Source organism: Ctenopharyngodon idella, chromosome 13 (assembly GCF_019924925.1).
Source record: "Ctenopharyngodon idella isolate HZGC_01 chromosome 13, HZGC01, whole genome shotgun sequence".
NCBI classification, from domain to species: domain Eukaryota; kingdom Metazoa; phylum Chordata; class Actinopteri; order Cypriniformes; family Xenocyprididae; genus Ctenopharyngodon; species Ctenopharyngodon idella.
In genome coordinates, this window is record NC_067232.1 from 29,068,620 (window position 1) to 29,087,273 (window position 18,654).

General features: G+C 36.8%; 2 protein-coding genes across 6 annotated transcripts in view; both read right to left on the bottom strand.

Annotated features, from left to right (window-relative positions):
* LOC127524378 (collagen alpha-6(VI) chain-like) overlaps positions 1-18,654 on the bottom strand; it is a 121,686-nt gene that overhangs the window by 94,271 nt on the left and 8,761 nt on the right. Inside the window, exon 1 of one of the 3 annotated variants that reach the window (XM_051915794.1) lies at positions 15,731-15,761. The exons of the other annotated variants lie outside the window; for them this stretch is intronic. The gene's annotated coding sequence lies outside the window, so the exon portion shown is untranslated. Of the gene's footprint in view, positions 1-15,730; positions 15,762-18,654 lie in introns of those variants that run through there. 3 annotated transcript variants of the gene reach the window in all.
* Positions 1-18,654, bottom strand: part of LOC127524379 (collagen alpha-6(VI) chain-like) — a 56,349-nt gene that overhangs the window by 34,310 nt on the left and 3,385 nt on the right. For all 3 annotated transcript variants that reach the window (XM_051915799.1, XM_051915800.1, XM_051915798.1), the window contains exons 4-12: positions 9,788-9,881; positions 9,083-9,691; positions 6,764-7,336; positions 5,278-5,847; positions 4,506-5,123; positions 3,830-4,402; positions 3,122-3,673; positions 2,117-2,692; positions 622-1,215 (exon numbers count right to left, since the gene is read on the bottom strand). In XM_051915799.1, the coding sequence (XP_051771759.1) occupies positions 622-1,215; positions 2,117-2,692; positions 3,122-3,673; positions 3,830-4,402; positions 4,506-5,123; positions 5,278-5,847; positions 6,764-7,336; positions 9,083-9,691; positions 9,788-9,881 (4,759 nt within the window). The remainder of the gene's footprint in view (positions 1-621; positions 1,216-2,116; positions 2,693-3,121; positions 3,674-3,829; positions 4,403-4,505; positions 5,124-5,277; positions 5,848-6,763; positions 7,337-9,082; positions 9,692-9,787; positions 9,882-18,654) is intronic.

Here is an 18,654-nt window from a genome sequence, read left to right on the forward strand (position 1 = left end):
TGGATATTACAGTACTTAAATGTAAAGTCTCTAAAGGACAGAGTAATTAGCATTTCCTGGACAGAACTGAATTCCACAATCGTGGAAATTAGGGATGTATATAATTTTAATATGGCAGTAATTAGAGTGGTCTTTCTAAAAATATAAAGAAATAAAACAAATGTGTAAATAAAACGTAAATTAAGTGATGGCATTAGTCTAAAAAATTGTTAAGGTCAGTTAATCAGTCAACATCTACATCCCTAATGGAAAGCTAAGATGGCATTGTTGACATGTAGATGTGCAAGGTCACATGTTCATGGTCACATGTTCAATGTATTCAACTGTCTGAGGTCAGAAAGCTGTAGAAGATTAAAACAAGTCTTATTGGACTTGGGAATTTGAGTTCTGAAAGTTACTTGCTCCATTTTCAAAAGATTAAGCAAACATTTTCATCATGTGACCCCTTTAAAGAGTGTGTGATTTACTCTATTCCAAAACCTACTGAGATCCCTCATAAGGCAGCATTATAATGGTTATATTTGGAAATAGGCGGCAGCTCATCAAGTTTAGGAACTTATATGTAGAGTATTTAGTACACAACAATAATTATGAATTATACAATAAAAACTAGTTACTTACCATTACTGGGAGGATCTGGTATTTCTGAGTCATTACAGAGGAAATTTAACACTTTCTTTATGGTTGTCTTCAGTTTAAGGCTTTCGAAAGTCTCAATGAGGACCCGGTCAGGTGATCCAGCTATTTCACGCAGCTCAGATTTTTTTATTTCATTGCCAACCCCAATAACAGTTATTGTTATTTTCTTGTTTCTGAGATAAGCCAATGCATTCAAGTCTTTTTCATCAGTAGCTTCTCCATCTGTGATCAGCAGGAGATTCTGAGCGACTCCTTCATCTATTCTGGATCCATTCTCTTTTGTGAAGTATTGTCTAATTAATTTCAGGGCGTCCCAAGTATGTGTGCCCTGCTTTCGTTGCTTAATATTGTTTATAGCTTGCTTCACTTCTGCAAAACTAGTGTATGTGTTCAGGTAAAATTGATGCAAGAGTATATCGCTGAACTGGGCGACACCCACTCGCCACTTGTCTTGAGCAATATCCAGTTCTTTCACGATGCCAATCATGGTTTGTTTGAGAATATACCAACTTGGTTCCTTAATAGTCTCTGATCCATCAATTAAAAAAACAAGGTCTGATACCTCCATCTCACAAACTAGAAAAAGAAACAAAAAACATTAAAGACAAACAACATTGATAGAGACAAAAACAAAAGCATAGTTTGTATATTGTTCATAGTGTTGGGGAAGCAACACTGAAACTTGTAGATGGCAAGCCAAAGCTACTCATTATTTAGGGTTTATTTAAACTTGGTCACTTGCTACAGAAAGTTTAGAAGATGGTATCAGACATACAAGTTGCCACTTGAACAATCCACAAGTGAGCAAGCAATTGTGAATGAGACACATGGAAGAAGCAACCATTAAACCCAAACGCTAAGCATCATATGGGAGCATAGACAGAGCTTCAAACTGGATTATATTGACACATAACACAGGGAAAAGTAGATCGGATTTATATCCATTTTGCAGTGAGAAATTTATGTGACCAAGTATAAATGGACATCTGATCAATCAAGATGCATGAAGTGAGTACGCAGAAATAGTCAACTTACTCTACTGAAAACATAGTCAGTTCCTGACAAAGCGTAGCTAAATACTATTTACCGCTAAGTGGTCAACTTGTTTTTAAATACAGTAACATTCCTTCGATATAATTTATTCAGAAGCTGCATACACATGTTTGAACTTTGAGTTCATTTGTTCAAAAAACTCTTTGTTCTATACATTTTTCAGATTTTTTTAACAAATGAGCTTAATTAGGGTAAAAGTGAACAGATTCATTAACACTTGATATAACATAAGAGAATAAAATCCAAATTATATGTATCTGGAGTTGAAGTTAATGAACATCAAAATCAGGGAAGTTTGTTATTAGAAAATCTACAGAATTTTAAAAACAGCTGAGCTACTGATAAATGTAGTTTAGTTAGTAGCGTTGCCATTTGAGCCAGTTATTCCCAAGCTCTGATAGAAGGTGATAAGAATAAAATTTACTTGGTTTGGTAAGATTGCAGAGCTCTTGGGTGATTGTTTTTTGTCGTCCGCGCAGATCCTGGTAGGTGCTTGCATAGTGCACTCTTCCTTTCTCTCCCGCCATCTCCCTTAGCTGGTCCTCATCGGCATCTTCAGTACCAATAGCAAAAAAGTTGACTTCTGATTTTGCCAGGGATTCAGGCCATCCTTCCAGTCCACTCAAGTCATTAACCTTGCCATCTGTAATCAGAAACAGCACTTGGGGTACATTCTTCGCCCGTCGTCCACCATGTGTTTCGTCAAAGTAGGAGAGTGTATATTTAAGGGCCCGGGCCGTGTTTCTTCTTCCCCCTGAAGGTTTGAGGTTTGAGATAACCCTCCGAACATCAGCCTGACTTTTGTACTGTTTCAGGGTGAACTCCGATTGAGGGCTGTCAGAGTAGGTGATGGCGCCAAATCGTACCCGTCTTTCTCCAACCACAGATTTGTTCACCACATGTGTCATTAGGCTTATAAATTCCTGGAAACCATCTTTATTGGGATTACCAGAGGCATCCACAAGGAAGATTATGTCAATCAGTTCAGGTGTCTTGCATTCTGGAAAGATATATGATCATAATGTGAGAAGTCATTTGATAAAGTCACTCTGGCTTTGGTTTTTACTATAATACACAAGAAAGCTGACAATCTTTCAGAAGGTGTTCACATTAAAAATGTACAGTTCTTCTCTTTTGGCAAAACAGCCATGAGCCATAAATGTCTACATGCTATTGCTGGTCAGATTCAGATGGACTTTGGAAATGGAGGGTAAGATGAGTCATCAATAGTTTTTGGTCCAATTTCAAGAGGAAGAAAGACATTGTTTGTTGTAAATGTTTTCACTTTTAAGAGCACACTAGCAGTAGATGCCCTCAAAGATAACAGACATTGACTAAAAACCACAAAACTTTTTTTCAAGGGACTTAACATCAACTGAAAAAGGCATATTGTGATCTCTTGTAAAAATCTCAGATTTTGTTTACCTACCCGTGTTACAGATCTTGAGAAGAACATCACTGCTTAATTCTTTCAGGGAAGCAACTGCGTCTTCAAAGAACACACCTTCATGGGATCCAGCAATGGCAAGAATCTGAGATCTGTTTGCATGTCTCATACCAATGGCTTTGATGTTGATGGATTTGTCTCTCAGGACTTTCGCAGGTTGGGCTACATCATCCCTACTATCTCCATCTGTAAGAACTATCAAGAACTTCAAGGCAGTGGAGCGTCCTCCTTTAGACTTGTCAAAAGATTGCAATACTTCTGTGAGTGCTTTTCCAGTGTAAGTTTTTCCATTCATCTGTCTGATATTTCTAATTTCCTCTAATAATGTAGCTTTATCATCAAATGTATTTAAGGAAAACTCCTCTTTTGTGTTTGTACCATACTGAACAACTCCGACATGCTCCTTCTCTGGTCCAATTGCAAACTTTTCTATCACATTCTCCATTATGCGCTTAATCTTTTCAAAGTCATCAGCGCTAACACTTTCTGATCCATCGATCAGGAAGACAACATCTGCAAAAAGACCTTCACAACCTAAAAAATAAGAAATTTATAAAGTGAGCACTCCTTCTTTGAAAAGAATCTTGAAACAACAATAGGACACTTTATATTAATTTACAACCAAATTCAATAAAAAAATTGTGAAAGTCAAGTAACAGTGCAAACATACCATATAAACATATTTCTTACCTTCAAAGGAACATATGTCTGTAAGGATGTCTTTCTTAATATCCTTGAGAAAATCATAGTTTTTGACATAAAACGTCCTTTGTGGGCTGCCAGATATTAATTCCAGCTCGGGCACAGATGCGGTTTTCACACCAATAGCATAAATGGTGACATTCTGTTCTGTTCTCAGTTCTTTAGCAGGAACTTCTACCGGCTCTTCTGTCCCTATTGATTCTCCATCTGTGATTACAATCAGCAGCTCACGAACCTTTTCCCCACGTGTTTGTACAGCTTCTTTGAATAGCGGTATCATTTCTCTTAACCCCAGATCAGTTCTGGTGCCCCCTCCTTTCATTTTAAGATCCTTCACTGCCTTTTTGACATCAGTTTTTGTGCTATAGTTGTGTAATCGGAAAACTGTGGTTGCACGGCTTTCAAACTTCACCACCCCAATGCGCACATAGTCATTTCCAATCTCAAACACATCAAGCCATTCAATAATGAATTTCTTCATATCTTCAAAGTCTGCAGGGTCTATACTTCCTGATTCATCCACAAGGAAGTATATGTCAGCTTTGACTGTTTGCTTGCAACCTACAAAGAAGTGAAAGAGTAATCCATTATGAAACTGGAATTGTGAAACACATTTTAACAGGATGAACATTGTGCTAATAATAAATAAAAAAATAGTGCAAACCTTTTGATACTGCTCTGAATGAGAATTTAGGTATGATGGCATCTGTGATTTCATTGCAAAGTGTTTTGGTTAAAATCTTCGCAAGTGAATTTAGTTGATCAAAGCGTTCCACATTTAACACAAACTTCTTGGGTGGGTAGGATGCGATCTCTCTCAAGTCATCCTCTTTTGCGTCTTTGATACCAAGCGCAAATACAGTGACGCCTGATCGCCGCAAATCTGCTGCAGCGCTGGCCGCGTCATCTGTGGACTTTCCATCGGTAATAACAACAGCAACCTGCTGAACATGCTCATCTCTTCTGCTGCCTCTTGCTTTGGTGAACACATGCTCTTTGGCAAACCTGAGAGCAGCTCCAGTGTATGTTTTACCACGACCATACGCCATGCTACTGATGTAGCGCAGGATGTCAGCCTTATCATTGAAGGTGTCCAAGTACACATCAGCTCGAGGAAAGTCGCTATAGAGGATCACAGCTACCTTTATTTTTCCCTCGCCCACATCGAGACCTCCGATGGTGTTCTCGAGAAAGTCACGCACAAGTTGGAAGTTTTTGGATCTGATACTGCTGGACTGATCAACAATAAAAGCGATATCCGCCACCACATCAAACGCGCACTCTGTCAAAAAGACATAAGAACTTTACAAAAACCAGAGATTTTGGATTTTGTAATACGTCATAGTTTTTCAAATCCAACCCAACCAAGGGGAAAAAAGTTTAATAACACTTTCTGAATTTTATTGAAAAGAGTAGAAGATTATGCAAGCACTCACCCTCTGTGACGGCAGCGTCTTCCCATGTGTCAATGGCAGACTTAAGTTTCTGTTGCACTTGTGGAACATTACCTACTAACTTGTAGCTGTGCTGTGGACTAGAGATGTCCTTCATCTCAAACGGATCAGCTTTGTTTAAGCCAACAGCAAAAACTGTCACTGCATCTTCTTTGATTGTTCGGGATGCTTGGACGACACCATCAGCGGATTCTCCAGCAGAGATAACTAACAGGAACTGCTTAAACCCTTCAGAGACACGGCTTCCAGCAGTGCTGTTCAAGAAATGTGTGTGGGCATATTCAATGGCATGGCCAATTCTACGCTCCCCTGTAGGCCTCAGCTGCAGGTTGCGAATAAATGACACCATCTCATTCTTGGTCTTGTCAGTATTAAGCAGGAATTCCTCTTTGACATCTTCGCTAAACTGAGCCAGGCTGACACGATTAGCATTCTTCCCCACTTCCAGCTGGTTGACCAGTCTATAGAGGAAATTCCTTATTGTTTGCTGCTCTTGTTTAGATGCTGAACTATCAACCAGTATGAAGAGATCAGCAAATTTTTTCACAAAAGCTGAGGAGAATGGAAACAAATAAATTATTTAAATCCAAACAATAAATCGATTGTACAACATTAGGGTGCAGACAACAGTAGATTATAGTTAACAGTATGATGGGACTCAAAGCTTGTACATTTAAAGGGTTAGTTCACCCAAAAATTCTGTCATTAATTACTCACCTTCATGTCGTTCCACACCCGTAAGACCTTCGTTTATCTTCAGAACACAAATTAAGATATTTTTGATGAAATCCGATGGCTCAAGTGAGGTCTCTATTGCCAGCAAGATAACACTTACAGATGCCCAGAAAGCTACTAAAGACGCATTTAAAACAGTTTATGTGACAACAGTGGTTCTACCTTAATGTTATAAAGCGACGAGAATACTTTTTGTGCGCCAAAAAAACATAACGATTTTATTCAACAATATCTAGTGATGGGCGATATCAAAACACTGCTTCAAAGTTTTACGGATCTTTTGTTTCAAATCAGTGGTTCAGAGCACCAGTCACGTGATTTCAGTAAATGAGGCTTTGTTACATCATAAATGTTTCAAAATTTTTAATAGTTCATGTGACTTTGGCAGTTTGATACGCAATCTGAACCACTGATTCGAAACAAAAGATTCATAAAGCTTCAAAGATTCATGAAGCAGTGTTTTAAAATCGGCCATCAACTGTTGAAAAGTCTTCTTTTTTTATTTTCTTTTTTTTGGCACACAAAAATATCTTAATTTGTGTTCTGAAAATGAAGGTCTTACGGGTGTGGAACGACATGAGGGTGAGTAATTAATGACAGAATTTTCATTTTGGGGTGAACTAACCCTTTAAGGAAAGTTTTTGTTTTGTTTGTATTCATTTTAAGAATTTTTATATTCCACAATTCAACAGTACAGACACAAATGAGAAAGCATACCAAGTAAAAATGTTACCTTGTGACTGGATCTCCACGGTAAAGCACACTTTGTTGCGTAGACTCACTTTTAGACCTTGCAGTTCTTGATAACTGTCAATACTGAATAAGAACTCTTCATGTGGGACATTAGCAATGGTGCGCAGTTTCTCCATGTTGCCCATTCCCACCCTGATGACAAAGATGGCAACTCCCATATTTCGTAGTCTCTGGGCAGGTTCCTGTACAGCATCCTGTGATTCCCCATCTGTGATGACTATAGCAATGCCAGGGACATTCTTTCTGGCCAGGCTAAAGTAATTCTCACGGATGAAAGTCAGGGCCTGACCGGTGTTGGTGCCTCCTCCACGGTAGATGAAAGCATTCAACTTTTGGTGCAGGTCTTTCTTATCTATATAATCACCAAGTAAGAACTCTGGGTATGGTCTGTCACTGAACTGGGCAAGTCCCACTCTCACCTTGTCAGGTCTAAGGTTAAATTGTTCCACAAAAGCATGGAGGAACTTCCTCACTTCTTCAAAATCACTGTCTCCAATGCTACCAGACGAGTCCACGAGGAGCACAATGTCTGCCTGTGCAGTCTCGTTGCAACCTAGACCAAAGGAAAGAGTTTTAGTTAGAACTTTGATCTGATTTTAATTCATGTGTTTGTTCAACCAGAATAAAAATGTAATTTTAAGGATGTAGTCAGTATTTGCTGCAAAGGTGCCAATGTCATTATGTTGCCTTGTTGCTTTAACTTGAGATTCCACAACATTTATAAATGTCAGCCTCTACCTCAAGATGCTCAGTCTTTTTTTAAGTAATCACTTACAATTTTTCCATTAAAAATGTCAATGAAAATCTTCTGATCCATGATGGCTCTTACAGCTTTCAAGCTACGTGCATCAAAATCAGCAGTCCTTCATGCTGTTCTGACTTAGCATGCTTTATTTTTTCTAAATGATCAGACTTCCACATAAGGCACTATCAAAAAAAAAAAAAAAATCACCCAAAAACCTAAATACATTGACATTCAAACTACAAACTCCCTATATAACTTTAGGGCTCAGGACAAGCTAACCCTCAAACTGTTTTAAACTCTCAATCAAGGCTTTGTGAAGCTCACATTCAAAGTCAGGGTTTTTCCTGGGTCAAAAATGCTCTTCGGTGGTGGCTGACAGACATAGTCAAAAGTACCCTGCCCACGTGATCTGTGAGCCCAATACTGACAATAAATTACCTGCCACTCTCACTGTAATCCTTTCTTGCCCTCTTTGCAAAAAAATCTGATTTCATAGTTTTGTAAGAAAAGATGCTTCTTTGCTAGACTTTGGTACATATATTAATAATAATTTTTAATTTTTCTCCAATATACAATTGAATGCACCTAGCTAACAACAACATGTTTTGTTCTGGTTTCACCTCACTCCAGTCTAAACTGATCTTATAGGTAGGCCTAATTTACTACACATTGTCATATAAATAACCTGAAAATGCAGTGGATTATTAAGGCTAAATCTAACCACTCTTGCTAAAAGGGGTAAGCACACTTGCGTTCTCAGGTGTTCTGAGTAAATGATTTGTTATCGATTCAGACAGTGACGTCTCATGAGTTCAGTGCTGGACAGGGTAGCGTTTCCCAAAAGCATCGTTAAGCCTAAGTTGATCGTAGCTCCATTGGTGACTCCTTCGGTAGCTTACTTAGCTTTTGGGAAACGTTACCCTGATCAGTTGTTTTAACTACTCATTAAAATGAATCAGTTCAAATGTGTCATTAGGTTGCGAATCGGACATTAGCGGACGTGAATTTTTTTTTCCGTTTATTGAACGTGTGTTTTATGTCAGATGCATGTGCGGAACGCCTGTCAGAGAAGACGGGGTGACGTTCTTTTGAGCACTAGCAGTAATTCAGGAAAAAAATCTGCAAATGCGTCACGTGAAACATGGATTCAGTCTTCCGAACTTTTAACATTGTGCCAGTTGATTCAGATTAACATGTGCGAGAGAGAACGAAGACTGTGATTAGTTTGAAGAGAGAGAGAGAGTTTGTGCGCACGAGGGAGGAGCTCTCTGCTCGTTCTCTCCATTCTCTTGACATGCGCCCTATCACATGCGCAGCAATTAGTAAGCTTCACTCATAAATCACAATAATGGCTCAAATAAGGCTTTGGAGGGACAAAAATTTGTTTTGGCAGCTGCCAAAAAAATGTCAATGTAGGAAAAACCCTGAAAGTTTAAAAAAAATACTTTGAATAAATACCAATAAAGGGCTCAAGGGGTTTGTTATCTCAGAGATTTCCAGTAAAGCTGTGACTCAAGAGTTTTTGATTGGAAGTTTTTCAATGTAATATTTTACCTTTTGACATCCTGATGACCTCTTTGTGTGTTTCCTCTACAGTGTTACACAGTTCCCGGATTACACTCTGAGAAATTCCCTGCAGAGCTGCAAAGTCTGATACGCTGTAGACGTGCTGATCATATGGCTCATTTGCGATCTGTCTCAGTAACGTTTCGTTTGCATCTTTGATCCCTATGGCGAATATTTTTATTCCCCTGTCCCTCAGCTCCTGAGCATGTGACTCAACCTCATCTAGAGAATCACCATCTGTGATAACAACGGCAATCTGAGGAACATTCTGCTGTGCTCGACTTCCGGCCTTTTCAACAAAATGCTTTTCCAGCATGAAGTCCAAACCCAGGCCGGTATATGTCCCGCCGGTTTTATAATGCAGATTTTGGATGTAGTTGAGAATTTCCTCTTTTTTCTGATAAGTGTTGAGCGAAAACTCAGTATTCGGTGTGTCACTGTACTGAACCAGACCGATCCTGATCCTGTCATGAGCAACTTCAAAGGTCTGTATGAGAAAAGTGAGGAATTCACGGATTTGTTGGAAGTTTTCCAGCCCAATACTGGTAGAGCCATCCACCAGGAATACAATGTCAGCCACAGTCTCCTGTGTACAGACTGAGAGAAAGAAAACAGAGACTTTTAATTTGAGCAACAATCAGACAAAACTGAATATACAGTCATCTAGAATTATCTAATAAATCCTGTCCCTACCACGTTTTTGGCCATTGCTGACAAGAAAACATAATGACAGAACAAGGAAGCCAAGTAATCTCCACTCCTTCTCCATGCTTGAGTTCCTTGTTCCCTGAAAAAAGCAACCAATGAGGTTAAGTTTCTGCAACACTCGCATCACCATACAGAATTATAAATATAATATGATGTTAGCTTTAAGAAAGGATGAACAAATATATTAGAGGGATGCACCGATACCGATACCAGTGAATTTGCAATGAATTGCATATACAGTAGATGCTTTTATACCTGATGTGTGTGTGTGTGTGTGTGTGTGTAATATGATACTCAACAAAAAAAACATATGCATGCATACAGTACATATACAAGTTTGCATGTGTCTTATACATCAGGCTTTTATGGCATATATATGCAATTCATTGCAGTCAATGACAATTGGGAGATGGACAAATAAATGTTCCCCAAAAGTCTGTGGTTACATATTTGACATTTACATTAACATGAAAAAAAAATGTCAAAAGAATTTAATATTTAACATTAAAAAATAATATATGAATAATCAAGTAAACCCAATTTGCTTCATACAATAAATGTTTTTTTTTATTATCTTATATTTTTATCTAATCTTATATTTACTTTATAAAAATCATTAAAGATTTCTGAGCAAAAAAGACTTTACTTAATAAAAAAAGTATGAATTATCAATCAGAGGGCAGAAGGCATGAAGTAGATTGTGTACAACAGTTTTTTCATATTGGTCATATTGATAATTTATAGGCCCTAGAAATTTGCGTATTAAATATTATACAGCATTATACAATATATTCACAAATAGGCATTACACTTATTGTTCAGTAGAATTTTACAAAGAATGTTCAGTTTAAGTTATGAGAGAATAAGTGGTTTTAAAAATGTGGCTAAAATGTTGTAACATGCATTGACAAACAAGCATTCTCTTTTCAATGGATTTATACCACCAAACGGGCAACGTGACACGGGTGATACAAACATTAAAATCAAAAATAAAAGTCATGTTTTTTAAAAAAAATAATGGAATTATATTATTTGTGTACTAAGAAGATGGAAAATAGCAATAAATTAATTTTCTGATGCTCAGTCTTTATGGTCTTGCTCTTTTTAGGGTTAATTATACAAGGAGCTCGATGCGGAGCCTGAACATCTGACAGCTAAATACCATGACAATCATATTTAATAATTATAAGAAATTATAGGAATTATTCAATTCAATATTACATTTTATAAGTGCATATACTTGGTATACTGCAAAGCATTTCATAAACAGCATTAATATTTTTATGACAACACAAACCTTGTCTTGATTGATATCATCTTTTCTTGAAATAACCAAACATTTTTTAAATGCTATTCAACAGGCAAATGTCACAAATACACACATCTGAATCCAAACAAAAACATTTCTAATATTTCAAATTCATATTCAATCCAAGCCAATGACAGCCCATTGAAAAAAATAGTATACTTAAGCACAATTTACTCGTATGTACTTTAGTATAACTAAATGTACTTGTGGCACGCTATAAATTGGTATACTTAAAGTCTGCTAAATTGGAACAAATAATTTTGTACTAAATGCATTTTAGTTGTCCAAAAGCAGAGCTGAACTAAAGTTGTATTAAATATACTTTGTGCTAAAGTGGAACTATTCCTATATACTTAAATACAAGAGTATATTTAAAGTGTTCTTAAGTTTTGAAATGCAGAAATCACTCAGCATAAACTTCAAATGTATTTTGGTGACATTAGAATTGCAATTCAATGACATTGTAAGAATGTTGAAAATACATTAATATTATACTGAGAACAAACTTTTAGTGATTTTAAAACACATTGCAATGGCATTCCAAGTTAACTTGAGGTGTGCTAATGGCATCATTATAGTGTGCTTCAAATAGGCTACAATAAAGTAATCTTTATAAATAAAGTTACAGCTTTAGAATCTGCCTTTTACAGACAGCCCCAGTATACCAGTAACTTACTTATCCAGTGAACATCAGTGAGACGATGGGAACAAACACTACCAGTCAAAAGTTTGGAATCGGTAAGATTTTTAATGTTTTTAAAAGAAGTTTCGTCTGCTCACCAAGGCTTCATATATATTTCATAATATTTTGACAGCCCAAAGGGCTGCAGTTCATATTTCAAAGAGCAACGGGCCATTAAAGTAGCATTAATGGGAAAAGTGTATTACAGTAGGTGCATTGAAGTGCATTAGGAATACACTAAAGTAATAAAACTTCTGATCAGGTGCGTGAATTTCTTTCACCATTCACCTTTCATCAAACTGACTATATGTTGTTTTCTTTATTTGTCATAATTACAAATATTTACTTTTGTAACTACTTTCTATATGTATGTATATCTGCTTTGCAACCATGCAAAATTGTGAAAAGTGCTATAGAAATAAATTTGAATTGAATTAAACAATAGCCTACCTGCTATTCAAAGTGTGAGCAAATTATTGAAAAGGTAAAGGTCATAATTATAAAAGTTACTTCATGATTATTTTTTGCAACTCAAAACACATTTCCTGTACACTTTTATCTAGGCCAATACTACTTTTATACTAAACAAGTAGAACTCAAATACATTTCATTGAATTGTACATTTAATCATAACAGGTCAACATAGTATTAAACAAAAATAAATTACTAAAGTAGTACTTAAATTCTTAAATATTTAACAAATTAAATCATTTTATTTGCAAATTGCTCATTGTTACATTTGAGCTGTAGGCAAAAGTTGGGTTTGAAAATTCTGCCCTTTCAGCCATTTAGCAGAAACAAACTAGATGTTTCAGTTCATACCTCACGTTTTCTTTGGTTTGCGCAAAAAGAAAGTCTCCTCTAAAAAATTATAAAGCATCATCTAAAATTAATTTCATCATTCTCAGATATGAAATACATGGTGAGACTTGTGTCTTTAGCTACAATGAGTTTCTAAACCCAGTTTCCTTCTGACAAATGTGCCAAAATCTGCAACACAGATTCCCAATAGTGTGCACTCCAGCGAGTTTGGTTGTTAAGCAAAAGTACAGCTAAACCGACTGTTGGTGAGTGTGATGGCATTGGCTTTATGGCGTGTTCGAAACATACATCAATCATTGCGGTCTATGTGTGTCAACTTCTGGTTCAACCAATGTTAGGACGTTGGGGCAGGCCAATGGGGGTCAAGGTTTAGCGTCAGCAGTTACAGTGTTTTCAAATCATTTCATGAAGAATGTATTTATGAGATAAAATGCACATGAACATCAGCATAACTCATAATTATGAGTTTACGTAACTCTGGATTTTCTTAAGAGTTTCCGAGTTAGGTGCGTGACGGTGAGAAATCATGTCAGAGGTTATGGATGCAGTCTGCCCAATTAAAAAACCTACAAAAATGTGTTTAAAATAGGCCTACATTCATTTCACACCAACTACAAACCCATTAATATACAGTAGTCAACATTTGAAGTGGATCAAAAAAGTGGATTAATCAAAGTTGTCCTAAGAAGAAGGTTTTAAGACAACTTTGATGAAAGGTTTTGATCCATTTCAAATGTTGACTACTATATTTACGGACATAAATATTTTAATTAAACTTTATTTGGAGTTCTTCTTTATATTGCACAATGCATATTTCTTAATATGAAGCCTAAAATGTGTTTAATATCACTATTAGTAAGGATAGTATGATTACCGTATAATTTGAATGTAAGATATATAAAGTGTACCTAAAGTATACTTTCATTTCATTTCATTTATTATACAGGAAAGGTTAAAAAGTAACATTAAGGTACAATTTAAACGGGCCTGACGCAGTTTAAAAACTGGTTCCTCTTCTGCAGAACATAAAACATAAAACACAATTTACAACACAAGGTCAAAAAACATTAGCACAGGCTAAACAAATGCAAACAACTAAAAACAACAATAGAAACGATGCAAACAGAAGTAGGGCAATAAATAAACAATCAGTGAGTACAAGTGTAACTGTTTAGAAGAAACAGTTTGTATGCCTTTTTGAAACATGTAATAGATGTTATTTTTCTTATGTGATGAGAAATATCATTCCAAATTTTAGTGTATGTATAAAAAAAGGATTTCTGACCATAGTTGTTTTTATATGGAGGGACTGGTATAAGTGTCTGTGAAACTGACCTAGTGAGACGTACTGGTCTCATATTGTATAACGGATGAAGTGCAGCAAGTGTTGGTGAAGTGGCATTTTGAATTTGAAAATAAAATGTAATAGCGTGACTATTTATATAGTGCTGGAAAGTCAGAGCGTTTAAACGTCTGAGTGCAATGCAATGATGAGTCCATTTTGGAAGATTACTGTGGATCTTAAGAGCTCGATTGTATAATCGTGCTATTGGTTCAGTAATTTCCTTAGTGGGAAGAGACCAGATTGGAAGACAATAAGACATTGTTGAAAACACAATTGCATGTAGATAAGTTTCAGAAACAGAAAAAGAAAGATATGATCTAATCTTGCAATAAACAAAGTTTCTGATTCAATTTTTTTGTTAAATTAGAAATGTGATCCCCGTATGTAAGATGTGTATCAAGTAACACACCAAGATATTTATAAGTCTTTGTAGTGACAAGATCTTGATTTGCAAAGGTAATAGAATCAGCATAAGAAAGACTTTTTCTAGTTGAATGAAAGTACATATATTCAGTTTTTTTTACATTGATGGTCAGGTGGTTCTTTTTCAACCAATCATGTAAACACAATCAAATGAAAACACGATCAAATGTTAATTTAGAATTTGACATCAGGATTTGAGTCAGGAAAAAAAAAAAAATAAATTAAAAAAAAAAAAAATAATCACAGTATCATCAGCATACAGTAAGCATTCTGAGTATTTACACACTTGAGGAAGATCATTAATGTATAAAAGAAAAAGTAAAGGTCCAAGAATACTGCCTTGAGGAACACCCATATCACAGACTAAAGATTGAGATGTTACATGATTAATTTTAACAACTTGCGACCTATTTGTCAAAAAAGAATAAAGCATTTCTATCACAGATGAGGACAAATTAAATGAATAAAGTTTGTTAAGCAAGATCTGATGGTTCACTGTGTCGAAGGCTTTACGAAAGTCAATAAAAACAGCTCCAGTGATGTAACCATTATTAAGAGCGTTACGCATTTGTTCAGTAAAAAAATAGTAATGCCGACATGGTAGATCGCTTAGCGCGGAAACCGTGTTGACGATCACTGAGCCAGTTATTAATTTCTAAATAAGAAATTAACTGGTTATGCAAGGTTTTTTTTAAGCAACTTCGACAACTTCGATACTTGCAATAGTTCCACTTTAGCACAATCAAATATACTTAAGTATATCTTTAGTTGGACCTCAACACAAAAATACTTGTTCCAGACTTTAAGTATACCAATTTAGTATAATAAAAGTACAACTGCAGGGTATTTATATTAAGTACATAAATATGTAAATGCAATCGTAGTATACTTATACTAAAATGTATTTGAAATACATTTATTTTATGCTATTTATTTTTCACTAGGGAGAAGCAGCAAATCTTTTCCCAATTTTGGCAAGGATTGTGTGTGCCAGCTCTGTGCTACTTTCCTAATGTGTTTAGGATCAGGCCTATAAGTCTATGAAAACACTGGCTGGTGGACATGACAGAGAGCTAAACCCACAAAGAGAGGCTTGAATAAAACCCAAATAAAATCTATACACGAGATGCTATTTGATCTTTTTGTTTGTAAAATCAAACATGAAAAACCCAGTCATCTTTTCTGTTAAGAATTTCTTATAAACATTTCAGGCATCTCTACAAGATAAAATACTCAAATCACAGCATTACCATAATGCCTTTGCATGGATTATACTCAGACTACCTCAGTGCAAACAGCTCTGTGCTCTAAGTATAATAAAGGAAGAGAGTAAAGAGGTGAACTTACACAGAACCCAGTCACTGAAGGGACGAGCCCAACCTGAATGAGACGAGTCCAAGACTCTGAATGAGAAATTTAAAATCTGAAACTGCTCATAGAAACTTATCAAGCCACTCCTCAACATCATGATTTCCATTTTAGGAAAAGACACAGTGCTTCCCACGCATAGACTTTACTTGGGCGGGCCGCCCAGGTATATTAACGGCCGCCCGAGTATATTTGGAGACATGCTTTTATTATTTTTATCCTCTTATACTTTTGTATCCGCCCAAGATAATGAAACCATCCGCAATCGATTATCTAGTGGAAAATCTCGTTCTGTGCGCGAGAGCTGCTTACTCCTGCTAATGTTTCCACGTGTGCTGCAGAGAAGCAGTGAATATTTCACAAAGAGCGCTGCATGTTGCATAGTCACAAGGTGGCGCTGTTGTGCGTTCTACACTTCTACAAGCTCGCGCAACAGCGCTTCAGACTGCTTCAAAGTGATTCTCAATGAAAAGCGCAGATGTATACCAAACGATTGCTAATGAACTCAAGTTGATGAATTATGACAATGTCTACTTTATGGCCTTTATATAATATTTTTTAGACGGTTGTAAGAATCTGAAGGATCAGCCCGCATTTCAAAATAAGAGTCCTGATGTATTTCGGGCTTGTTTATAATTAAAAGTCACACTAAGTTTTTTTTCCTTCTTCTTCTAGGCATTATTGGTATTATGGTTACACAATAAATTGTATTTAATTTGATTTACATTTAATTCATAGTAAATTATTGTAGTCTCCCCCACAGGAAGAAAAGACCAAGAACATTATTTGACCTGTACATTATTCACTATATAAATTTTACTAGTAAAATTTATGTCCCATTCACTGAGAGAGACACTATATGAAATAGCAAGAAAAACATAGGAAAAGGATAAACATTTAAATGCTGTAATTTTGCATAATTTACAATGAATAAAAATGCATAATATTAATATGTAAATAAATGTAATAGTATGTTATGTAAATAAAATTCATTTCAATAAATAAAAATACTGTTAAAAATCACACATTATTTGTTGTTTGTCACATAGTAGACCATTTTTGTGCCATGGGTACAGGAGGATTATTCCCCCGACTACCACCGCAAGTATATTTCAAACCTGTGGGAAGCACTGAGACATGTACAGTATCTCACAGAAGTGAGTACACCCCTAACATTTTTGTAAATATTTTATTATATCTTTTCATGTGACAACACTGAAGAAATGACACTTTGCTACAATGTAAAGTAGTGAGTGTACAGCTTGTATAACAGTGTAAATTTGCTGTCCCCTCAAAATAACTCAATAACTGGCCACAAAAGTGAGTACACCCCTAAGTGAAAATGTCCAAATTGGGCCCAATTAGCCATTTTCTCTCCCCAGTGTCATGTGACTCGTTAGTGTTACAAGGTCTCAGGTGTGAATGGGGAGCAGGTGTGTTAAATTTGGTGTTATCGCTCTCACTCTCTCATACTGGTCACTGGAAGTTCAACATGGCACCTCATGGCAAAGAACTCTCTGAGGATCTGAAAAAAACAATTGATGCTGTACATAAAGATGGCGTAGGCTATAAGAAGATTGCCAAGACCCTGAAACTGAGCTGCAGCACGGTGGCCAAGACCATACAGCGGTTTAACAGGACAGGTTCCACTCAGAACAGGCCTCGCCATGGTCGACCAAAGAAGTTGAGTGCACGTGCTCAGCGTCATATCTAGAAGTTGTGTTTGGGAAATAGACGTATGAGTGCTGCCAGCATTGCTGCAGAGGTTGAAGGGGTGGGGGGTCAGCCTGTCAGTGCTCAGACCATACGCCGCACACTGCATCAAATTGGTCTGCATGGCTGTCGTCCCAGACTGAAGCCTCTTCTAAAGATGATGCACAAGAAAGCCCGCAAACAGTTTGCTGAAGACAAGCAGACTAAGGATGTGGATTACTGGAACCATGTCCTGTGGTCTGATGAGACCAAGATAAACTTATTTGGTTCAGATGGTGTCAAGCGTGTGTGGCGGCAACCAGGTGAGGAGTACAAAGACAAGTGTGTCTTGCCTACAGTCAAGCATGGCGGTGGGAGTGTCATGGTCTGGGGCTGCATGAGTGCTGCCGGCACTGGGGAGCTACAGTTCATTGAGGGAACCATGAATGCCAACATGTACTGTGACATACTAAAGCAGAGCATGATCCCCTCCCTTCGGAGACTGGGCCGCAGGGCAGTATTCCAACATGATAATGACCCCAAACACACCTCCAAGACGACCACTGCCTTGCTAAAGAAGCTGAGGGTACCTAAACCCTATTGAGCATCTGTGGAGCATCCTCAAACAGAAGGTGGAGGAGCACAAGGTCTCTAACATCCACCAGACTCCAGTGGCAACCTGTGAAGCTCTGGTGAACTCCATGCCCAAGAGGGTTGAGGCAGTGCTGGAAAATAATGGTGGCCACACAAAATATTGACACTTTGGGCCCAATTTAGACATTTTTACTTGGAGGTGTACTCACTTTTGTGGCCAGCGGTTTAGACATTAATGGCTGTGTGTTGAGTTATTTTGAGGGGACAGCAAATGTACACTGTTATACAAGCTGTACACTCACTACTTTACATTGTAGCAAAGTGTCATTTCTTCAGTGTTGTCACATGAAAAGGTATAATAAAATATTTACAAAAATGTGAGGGGTGTACTCACTTCTGTGAGATACTGTATGTAGCTTCAGATCTAATAATCCAGAGTCCTGGACAATTTTATGAATCAGAGAAATCTTAAGATGAATAAAATTCCTTGACATGTATTTCATATATAACATTAACATGATGAATGTGAATATAAATGCAATAATGTCATGTAGCCAAACATTTTGACTCGTGGCATAAAGGCTGGACTACATAGCAGATTAATCTGACCAAGAACA